The sequence below is a fragment of the Cucurbita maxima genome, unplaced genomic scaffold (assembly GCF_002738345.1).
Source record: "Cucurbita maxima cultivar Rimu unplaced genomic scaffold, Cmax_1.0 Cma_Scf00007, whole genome shotgun sequence".
NCBI lineage: Eukaryota > Viridiplantae > Streptophyta > Magnoliopsida > Cucurbitales > Cucurbitaceae > Cucurbita > Cucurbita maxima.
Genome location: NW_019272023.1, coordinates 3735199 through 3745630, shown reverse-complemented (window position 1 = coordinate 3745630; position 10432 = coordinate 3735199). Strand labels below are relative to the sequence as shown.

The 10432-nt window shown below is 37.1% G+C and overlaps 2 protein-coding genes across 2 annotated transcripts; one reads left to right on the top strand and one right to left on the bottom strand.

Moving 5' to 3' along the window:
* The first annotated feature begins 1164 nt into the window (after window positions 1–1164).
* Window positions 1165–7432, top strand: LOC111482057 (acyltransferase-like protein At3g26840, chloroplastic). Its single transcript, XM_023127691.1, has 14 exons — window positions 1165–1939; window positions 2173–2224; window positions 2354–2409; window positions 2704–2862; window positions 3264–3368; window positions 3724–3821; window positions 3958–4079; window positions 4855–4963; window positions 5063–5193; window positions 5432–5801; window positions 5949–6062; window positions 6614–6699; window positions 6798–6907; window positions 6997–7432. Exons 1-14 carry the CDS (start codon window positions 1495–1497, stop codon window positions 7185–7187), a joined length of 2148 nt encoding a protein of 715 aa, XP_022983459.1. The 5' UTR covers window positions 1165–1494; the 3' UTR covers window positions 7188–7432.
* Window positions 7433–9442: 2010 nt separating this feature from the next.
* Window positions 9443–9931, bottom strand: LOC111481997 (protein LATE FLOWERING-like). The gene has a single exon (XM_023127622.1). It carries the CDS (start codon window positions 9929–9931, stop codon window positions 9443–9445), a length of 489 nt encoding a protein of 162 aa, XP_022983390.1.
* Between the last annotated feature and the right edge of the window lie 501 nt (window positions 9932–10432).

Sequence of the window (10432 nt, the reverse complement as noted above, 5' to 3'; positions counted from 1 at the left end):
CTTTAGTGGATGTCGAGTTAGTTCGAAAACCCGTCCCCACACGAACATAAACAAAGAGAATGTGTTGTTTTTTAATTTGTATAAAATATGGTGGAAGATAGAGATAAAATTAAAAACTTCACATGTCTTGCTTCAATTAAATAGAGAAAGATACGAATCTGATCCAGGAATCCATGTGTTGATTCTTGCAAATATTGCGAAATTGTGGGGCTTCCGGAGAAATAATGCTTGTAGAGCCCTTTTAATGCAAAATGTCATTGTTTAGTACTAAATTGAAAAAAGTCCATATTTTCCCAACTCTAAAATAGTATTAATTAATATATTTATTTTATAAAAAACAAAAAAAAAAAGAGTTATGTTTTTCAATTTCGGTGGAAAACAATATATAAATTTATATATATATATATATATATTGTAAAATATGTAAATAATAAAAAAATATTTAAAATATGAAAGTTAAATATTACAGAAATAGTATTTCATCTCAAAATAAGTAATTATAAATGCTATAAAAGACAAATAATTAATTTGAATATAATCGATAATAATATTGACCTAAAAAGGTTAGCACTAATTTTAATTAATTATTTGTGCTTATTATTATTATTATTATTATTATTAAGAGACAAATAATTAATTAAAATTTCATGTCTTGATGTCTGATTGCTATCAAAAATAAATTTCAAATTTTAAAATAATAATAATTTTTTATTTATTTACTTAGAATTTAAATTTTGTATAAATAATGTCTCGTTATCCACTCTAACCGAGATAGGTAGTTTTCAAGTCATATCACCGAGAATTTGTGTTATGTGAGCAGCTAAATCATAATTGTAATTAAGAGAGAGAAAACTATGGATTGAATCATTCTGCAACAAATTATAAATGGAACCAACTAGTTTACTACACGTCTACGAGGTAGATGTCGATATAATATAAATATTAAATTTTGTCTTTAGTGGGATATTACAGTTATTTAAGATTAAAATTTTATATAATTTATTTATTTGATGATAAATAAATTAAAACATCTAAAATTTAAAGCATGTGATTATTAATAAATAAAAATTAAATTAAAATTGAATGGATTAGTTGACAAATTGAGCGCATAAAGGAAGCAATAGAGGTGCGTCACAGAGTAGTAAACTCTCCTATTTTCCAATTCCGGAAATGCCGACCATTCCGTAGCCACCGGCCACCACACAGCCATCCTCATGTCTGAACTCAAGTAGTCCAACGGCCAATTTTCAACAAACACCTACTGCTAACTCCCCACAGTACTCTGTACTTCCACACTCCGCCACCGCTCCGCCGCAGTTGTCGCCATCACCACTTTCCGGTCACTGCAGATCCTCTTTTAACTTTTACCACGTCTCCCCCACATTTTCTCCCATTCAACTTGCTAGTTTGATTCTGTTGTTCCCACTGTCTTTGACAATTGACGCCTCTCATTCTATTTTGGGGCGGGAAACTTGCTAAGTTTGTTTCATCTCCATGGCCGCCACTGGAGCTTGTGTTTTCCATGACGCTGTGTTCTCAGCTCTCCGGCGGGATAGGGCGTGGTCCAATGGGAGTTTTAAATCCCGTTCGATTGCGATCCATAATGCTCGGCGATTTTCTGTGTCTACTACTTCCACGGACCAAGTTGTTTCGTCGTCCTCAGAGACTACTGCAACCTCGTCGGTGAGTGATTTGTTTGGTAATGGTCGGTTTGAGAAGACTTACGAGCATGCTGCAACGGAGATTGTTGGAGTTGGTGCTGAGAAAGAAAGTCCGTCCAACTCGGGTTGGGAAGATACGGAGGTCCGGCGGAGCTTGAAGGATTATTTCGAACAATCGGTTGAATTGATTGGATCGGACGGTGGGCCTCCTCGCTGGTTCTCGCCGCTGGAATGCGGTTCTCGGATGGATAATTCTCCCTTGCTTCTGTTCTTGCCTGGTTGGTCTTCTTCTCCCGTTTGGATCGATTGTTACTTCGTTATTCGTATCACATTTTTGTGTCACGCGCCAAATCCTCTGCTCATCTCTTAGAATGACTACTTATTTTCATCGAAAAGAACGCATCGCTGATTTCTTCCTCATTTACTCTGTATAACGCCCCTGTATTTCCGGATTCTTCTGGCATTTTTGCCATTGATTATCGTTTGATCGCTTTATGATTTGAATTTGTAGGTATTGATGGCGTTGGACTTGGACTCATCAAGCATCATGAGAAGCTCGGGAAGTATGCGAAATTTTTTACACTTATTGTCTTATTATCTTTCACTTTTATCAAAATTGCATTCGAACACGAATCGAAGGAAACATTCAGTAGCGGCTAACTTTCCGATGATTTTTATTGCCTTCATTCAAGGATTTTCGACGTATGGTGCTTGCATATTCCAGTCAGGGATCGGACGCCATTTACAGGTGATTATCAGCAAGCTTACTTTGTAATGAGGGATTTGAGTCCATGATCATCTAATTAAGCTTACTTTACTAGTTGAACTACAATGCTTCCCACTAAGTGATGGATCTATCAATTAAAAGAAAGAATCATCATCTTGGGCAATGATGATTCAAATTGAGGTGTCTCAACTAAGGTCGATTTAGGTTAAGAAATCTGTATTGGTTATACTGAATTGTTTGCTGTCATAATGCGAGATTGAATGGGAAATTCTACAATATTGGCAGATTATACTGAATTGTTTGCTGTAAATGCAGAATTAGTGAAGTTGGTCGAAAAAACAGTAAAGAATGAGCATCAATATTCACCAAAGAAACCAATATATCTTGCTGGAGAATCCTTGGGAGCATGCCTTGCTCTGTCTGTTGCTGCTCGCAATCCACATATCGACATTGTATTGATTTTGTCTAATCCTGGTAAGCTCAATGGACTATTTACTGAGTCTTTTTGCCTCTATGATTGCATGAAATGAACTTCCTGACCCTTGTAGACTGACGTTTAACTTGAACAACCCAAACCCACAGCTAATAAATATTGTTCGCTTTGACTCCTAGGTTCCAAAACGTGTATGTTAGGGAGGTTTGCACACCCTTATAAGGAATGTTTCGTTCTCTTCTCCCTAACATATGTAACAAGCCAAAACGGACAATATTTACTAGCGGTGCGCTTTGGCCGTTACATTATAGCTAAATTGGGATACTCAATGACCAAGAATGAACGCAGTTCTGAAAGTGAACTGCATAACATTTTGTAATTTTGTGTAATGTATGTATTTCTCTTCTCTACTGAATAGTTCGTTTTTATTGTCCCCTGGCAGCTACTTGTTTCAGCAAGTCACCATTACAACCTGTAATATCTTTGTTGGAATTCATGCCAGAATCATTGCAAGTTAGCCTCCCTTACATACTGAATTTACTGAAAGGTTTTCTTTCCTTGTGATTCACGTTTTATTTTCTGTACTTATTGGTTGAAATACGTACATCATTTCCACTTGGTAAGTTGGGTGTTTGGTATGCCTTTAAAAGCATAAACTGCTGCTTTATATTTAAATGGATGGGGAAATTGTACTTTGAAATATAATTCTCGTGAAACTGATTTCAAAAGTTTGAATTGAAAAGATTAAACTTAACATGATATTTGAAGATTTCTCGTTCAAATCTGTAGAATGTAGCTTTTGGACCTCGAGGTGATCGTGCTCTGAAGGATAATGTTTAATTATTGGTATTTTGTGATGATTGTTTACGTTATAAAATAAGTGACGGCAACATATATTTTAGGTGATGCTTCTAGGCCATTGGCTGATGTGGGAGTCATATTGCAGCTAATAGTTGGTGAATTATCACAGGATCTTGCTGCTCTATCTTGTCACCTCTCGGTAAGATAAGAGCACTATAACAATCTGTGTACTCAAAGCCAAATATGATAAAAGATCATTTCTCAACATAATATTTCCATAAAAACTTATGGGATCTTCTTAAAAACGATGCTCACGCTAATGATCGATGTTACAGGTTCTTGCTGATATTTTACCAGTAGAAACACTCAACTGGAAATTTAAAATGCTTAAACATGCTTCAGCGGATTCAAACTCATGCCTCCATGCTGTAAAAGCTCAGACTCTGATGCTCTGCAGGTCTATATCTTAAGTCAAAATCCTTTTATTCTAACAATAATTAAGGGAATTTTTCTCTGTATGTTGCTTAGCTTCTATGCAGCCTCCACTTTCTTAAATTGTTCCTCCCAAAGCAGAAAACCAATGCAAGATTGGTTATTTCTTTCCATTCTGTTATTAAGCCATCCTTGCCTCACCGATTTGTTTTAGTAGCTTCAGATAATGAAGTTCAATTCTGGTATCATTTTAGAGTTTAACACTGTGGAATGAAGATAGTTAGCCATAGTATTGATGGAATTTTGGATAAGAAATCGAAGTTTTTAACTGACATCTCTAAGCCCACCGACCCTTACAATAATCTGTGTTTCTTCGGATATGGTTGACTTTAGTATTAGTATAACCCAGAATCATTCTTAGCCTCTGAACAATATGCAGCGGAGAGTGTTAAGAATTGTTGGGAGAGGAGTCCCACATTGGCTAATTAAAGGGTTGATCATGGGTTTATAAGTAAGGAATACATCTCCATGGTATGAGGCCTTTTGGGGAAACCAAAAACAAAGCCATGAGAGCTTATGCTCAAAGTGGACAATATCATACCATTATAGAGGTTCGTGATTCCTAACAGAGAGATGATTATTATATATCTTGTAGTCGATCATTCTTAGCCTCGGAACAATCTGTAGTGGAAAGATGGTCATTATATATCTTGTAGTCATGTTTTTGGGGAAGCATCCATGCCGGATGTTTGCTTGTGCATTGCATTCTTTGTCTAAGATTTGTTATTTTGTCTTTACAGTGGCAGAGATCAGTTGCTACCCAGTATCGAGGAAGGTGGAAGGCTTCATCAGTTTTTGCCAAAATGTGAGATTCGAAGATTTTCCAACAATGGCCATTTTCTTTTCTTGGTAGGACACCATTTTCCCTGTATAGAACTCAGCTTTAGATTATTTTTTAATATTTTATGATAATTAAATAACATAATTCTGCTAGTGAATGCATGGCAGGAGGATGGTCTTGATTTGGCTGCTACAATCAGGGGTGCTGGTTTCTATCGCCGTTCACAATACGTGGATTATGTTTCGGATTTCATCCCACCGTCGGCTGCTGAAGTCAGAAATATATTTGAGAACTTTAGGTGATTACACTTCGACACAAACTTCCACAAATATTTTTCTGTCACTTATTTTCTACTATTTGATAACGATGAGAGTGCCAGTCAGTTCCTATAGTTTACTGTCTACGTGAAGGTATTGTGATATCAAATTTGTTGGTTTTGAGAATTTTAAGAATAATTTATGATGTTTCAGAATCTATTGCTTAATTCATGAAAATTTTAGTGACCAATCATTGTAAACAACTTTGTTTTTTTCTAGTTTTATAACTTTTGCAACTAGTCCCGTGCTGCTTTCAACTCTAGAAGATGGGGAAATTGTGAGGGGACTCGCAGGTATTCCTGAAGAAGGTCCTGTCCTCTTGGTTGGGTATCATATGCTATTGGGACTCGAATTGGCTCCCATGGTAGGCCAGTTCTTCAAAGAAAAGAACATAATCTTACGAGGGATGGCACATCCTATGCTATTTATGAAAATGAAGGAAGGAAGTTTACCTGACTTAGCAACCTATGATTCGTTTAGAATGATGGGGGCAGTTCCTGTCACTGCCAAGAACTTCTACAAACTTTTATCTTCCAAGGCTCACGTCTTATTATATCCCGGAGGCATGCGTGAGGCTCTACATCGAAAGGTAAGTTGACTGACAAATTGAAGGCACTCGTTTTGTCTCTCAAGTCACATTAATAGGTTTCTTCTGCTTAATTGACACGATTTTAATTCTCATAATGAGTTTGTTCAACACAAAACATACCGTTTATTTGACTCTCTTTCTATATAGGGAGAAGAATATAAGCTATTCTGGCCGGAGGAATCAGAGTTTATTCGGATGGCTGCTCGGTTTGGAGCCAAAATTGTACCTTTTGGTGTTGTGGGAGAAGATGATATTGGTGAAGTACGCTCCTCCTTCCCCATAACCTGCCATTTTCTTTAACCATCCTTCGCTTTCTTTCACTTTTCCCTACCTCTGGTCCAGAGAAGTTGATAACTTCATGTGTTTGGTCATCTATATATTCAAAGGATTTGGCCACAGTAGCTATACTAGCATCATCAGACCTGTAACAGTCCAAGCTTACTGCTAGCATATATTGTTCACATTGGCCCGTTATGTATTGCCATCAGCCTTACAGTTTCTAAATGCCTCTACTAGAGAGAAGTTTCCACACCCTTATAAAGAATGTTTAGTTCTCCTCTCCCAATGGTATTAGAGACAGACACCGGGCAGTGTACCAGTGAGGACACTGGCCCCCAAGGGGGGTGGATTGTAAGATCCTACGTCGACTCCTGGAAACCTCTCTCTAGTAGATGCGTTTTAAAAACCGTAAGACTGATAGCTATACATAATAGATCAAAATGAACAATATCTGAACAATATCTGCTAGCAGTGGGCTTGAGCTCCAAAATGTTGTCTCAATTATGTTCTCTTTTGATTTCATTTGTCACCAGGTGGTTTTTGATTATGAAGATCAGATGAAAATCCCAGTCCTTAAAAAAAGAATAGAGGAACTAACCAACGAAGCAGTGAGATTGAGGTTCATTTTGTTCTCATCCTCTTAAACGTTCTCTCTTCATAAACGCGTTATCACTTTTCGTGCTCGGATATTTTTCTGAACGATCTCTGTTTCGACAGGGCTCATGTGCATGGCGAGGTTGCAAACCAAGATGTCCACTTCCCCGGAATTCTCCCTAAACTTCCTGGAAGATTCTACTATTACTTCGGAAAGCCATTCGAAACCGAAGGTACATTTACGTTTACTAGAAGAATCTGTTCTCTTGATGTTGTGCTTGGTTAACTTGTGATAAACACTTCAATTGTTGAACATATGAAGGGCGGAAAGAGGAGCTACGAGACAGAGAAAACGCTCACAAACTGTATCTTCAAGTAAAGGGTGAGGTGGAGAACTGCCTTGCATACTTAACAAGTAAAAGAGAGAACGATCCTTACAGACAGCTATGGCCTCGTCTAGCTTATCAAGCTAAGCATGGGTTTACGTCTGAGGTTCCTACTTTTAAGTTCTGACTGTTCCATGCTTGTTGGTGAAAAGCTGACCCTGATGGCCTATTTGGTGCTCTTCTTTTTCAGGTAAAAACTATTAAGTCCATGTCTGTTGTTATTAGGATTTTTTCATACAGTGTTATTTTGTGGATGCAATTTTTATTCATTTCCTGAGGAAAAGAAACAAGCCTTTAGTGTGGAGACCTTGTATTCATCTATCACTCTTGCTTTAACTGCAAAATAATCAGATATAATTGATTTTATCTGTTTTTTTTTAATCTTAGTTATAGAAGAATTGATATGTTTGTGGTGGATGAAAGTTCCATGTCGGCTAATTTAGGGAGTGATCATGGGTTTATAATCAAAAAATACTATCTCCATTGGTTTGAGGTCTTTTGGGGAAGCCTTGCAAAACTACGAGAGCTTATGCTCAAAGTTGACAATATCATATCATTGTGAAGAGTCGTATTCATTTAACATGGTAGCTATGTCAATAGAATTCTCAAATGTCGAACAAAGTATTGTGAGCCTCGAAATCATAGTGAAAAATGACTAAGACTCCAAAAGAAAAGGAGTCGAGTCTCGATTAAGGGGAAGTGTTAGATGAAAGTTTCACATTGACTAATTTGAGTGGACAATATCATACCATAGTGGAGATTCAAAACTGATTCTGTTTTGCATTGTCTTCATAATAACTCAAAGAGCTTTAGGAAAAATCTTCCCTGGTAGCTATTATTCTCAGGCGATCGATGTGTAGGAGACCGAGAGCCTTTCATTCCCTCTTTGGTAATGTCTTTGTAACAACTCAAACTCACCGCTCGCAGGTATTATCCTTTGGTTCATTACGTATCATCGTCAGCATCACAATTTTAAAACGTGTTTACTGGGAATATATTTTCACATCCTTATAAGAAATGTTTCTTTTCTCACTCTAACCGATGTGGAATCTAACAATCCACCGCTCTTGGAGACCCAACGTCTTCGCTCGCTCACTACGTTGTTCGGTTGTGATACCATTTTTAACAACTCAAACTCATCGCTAATAGATATTGTCTGCTTTGACCTGTTATGTATCGCCGTTGATCTTATAATTTTAAAACGTGTCTACTAGGGAGAGGTTTCACACTCTTCTAGTTCGTTTTCTCTCCAACCTACTTGAGATCTATCCTGCCCAGAAAGAAACACAATTATAAGGCCCGCAGCCCTTTTCCCTCTTTTGGTTTCTTCTGATATTTAAATTGATTTGCACTTCTCAATCGTAAAATTATTATAAATAATAATTTAATTATGAACAAAAATATGTTTTTAAACTATAAAAATTAAATTATTATATAATTAAAGAAGCAACACTTAATTTTGATAAAAAAAAAAAAATTAGGATAAGTATAGTTACAAATTTTAAAGTATATAAATTAAATAGTTATAAATTAAAATCTATGAAAGACTATAAAATCGTTTTTTGACCTAAAATATGAAGATTTCTTCTAAATATTGAAAACTCATTGAATGATGACGGATCTCAAAAGGATGAACAAATATCTTAACTCTTAAGATATGCTCGTATTAACCTTAGAACTCATATCAACTAAATATCTTTTCATTTAATTATGTAACGAACTCGGTTAACTCTTTACAAACAAAAACTAATGAGAATGTAAGCGTTTGGTCCTGGAATCGTAAATTAACGGTCCAAGTGTAAATGAACTATTCCCATTTTGGGATGAAAATATTACATTATTTTGAATATTATGATATAAAATCTTTGAGGACTTTACGTTTTAACCAATTAAGCTAGAGTTAGACCTAGTTAGACCTTGATTCGTACGACTTTTGTGTTTACAACAAACGTCATTATGTCAGTTTTTAGAAAGACCTACCAATACGAAGGCTCGTTTGAACCAAATAAAAAGGAACAAAAAACAAATAAAATCACTCACTTCAATGGATAAAGATCATAGAATAGAAACATGGAAATATGAAATAAATACATAAATATATTTAAAAGAAAATGAGAAAACCATTAAAAAATATAAGGAAATAAAAAAAAAAGGTTGTAAAAGTGAAAATATAGCATTCGATTCCATAGAGAGATCTTCTAATTGTCCGAACAGTTTCTCAACTTCAACCACTAAACAAAAACCACCACGTGTCTTTAATATTCACATCTCTCCCACTAAACCAAAAAAAGGAAACGGACTCCGGTCCGCCGCCGTGGAATTCCAGAACCACCAAAACAAAAACAAACAGCCGCCGGAGAATCGTACGAGAGTACCGGAGATTTATAAGCGAAGAGTGAGATCGATGGTTACATGTTCAACGGCGGTATCGACGTTCGGAGAGAGAGCATCCGGCGAGGCCGAGGCCGAGGCGGTGGTTGTGGTGGTGGTGTTAGCACTGTAGTGATTCTGATTAAACCAATGCTGGCCGAGAAAATCAGCCGGAGCCGGAGTCGGAGTAGGAGCTGGAGCAACCGTGTAAGGCTGCGGAAGATGGTGGTGAGTCATCGTCGTCGTCGTCGGCTGCGGCGGAAGCGAACCGAGATGAAGAATTTCAGAGGCGAAAGCCTTACGAGAGGCGGCTCTTTCTCTCTTGTGAGCGTTTTGGTGGCCGCCTAGGGCTTGAGAAGTGTAAAATTTGCGAGGGCAGTAAAGGCATGGAAAAATGCGAGAGGAAGAGTATTGAGACTGGAACTTTCTCGAAGCTTTGGGTGCAGAATTTGAAGCGGTTGTTGTTTGGGTGAGGAAGTCGTAAATGGCTGGGTCCGCCATTGATGAGAGCTTTCAAAAACCAGAGAAAATGAGCTAACCACAAAGATGGATAAACTGGGGATATATACACATACATATATATAAGAGAGCAAAACTGATTAGAGGAATGATATTACCAATGATTTGTTAATCTAGGTTGGACAATATTGCCCTCATACATGTCTCCAATTGTTGGAGCAAAAGAGAGCATATCTCGATCGGGAGAGAGAATCGAGAAATACCATATTACCCAGTATATCTGTCAAGCCAAGATGTGGTATAGGTTAACCCAAAATGCATCTGGTCTGCTTTGACCCATTACGTATCACTGTTAGCATACCACATCATCTAGTGCCTGGCTACGATACCATTTGTAACAGTCCAAACCCTTAATGCCCCTTTTGACATCAAAGTCCTTGTTGGGACACCACACCGTCTCGTGTCTGACTCTGATACTATTTGTAATATCTCACAATCCACCTTCTTGGAGATCAAAGTCCTTGTTGTGACACCACACCGTCT

What these genes read in the sequence shown, in the direction of transcription:
- LOC111482057 (XM_023127691.1), top strand. Translation starts at nt 1,495, where the DNA reads ATGGCCGCCACTGGAGCTTGTGTTTTCCATGACGCTGTGTTCTCAGCT. An exon ending in GGATCGGACGCCATTTACAG is followed by an intron (nt 2,410 to 2,703) that starts GTGATTATCAGC and finishes CTGTAAATGCAG; the next exon opens with AATTAGTGAAGTTGGTCGAA. An exon ending in ATGGCCATTTTCTTTTCTTG is followed by an intron (nt 4,964 to 5,062) that starts GTAGGACACCAT and finishes AATGCATGGCAG; the next exon opens with GAGGATGGTCTTGATTTGGC.
- LOC111481997 (XM_023127622.1), bottom strand. Translation starts at nt 9,931, where the DNA reads ATGGCGGACCCAGCCATTTACGACTTCCTCACCCAAACAACAACCGCT.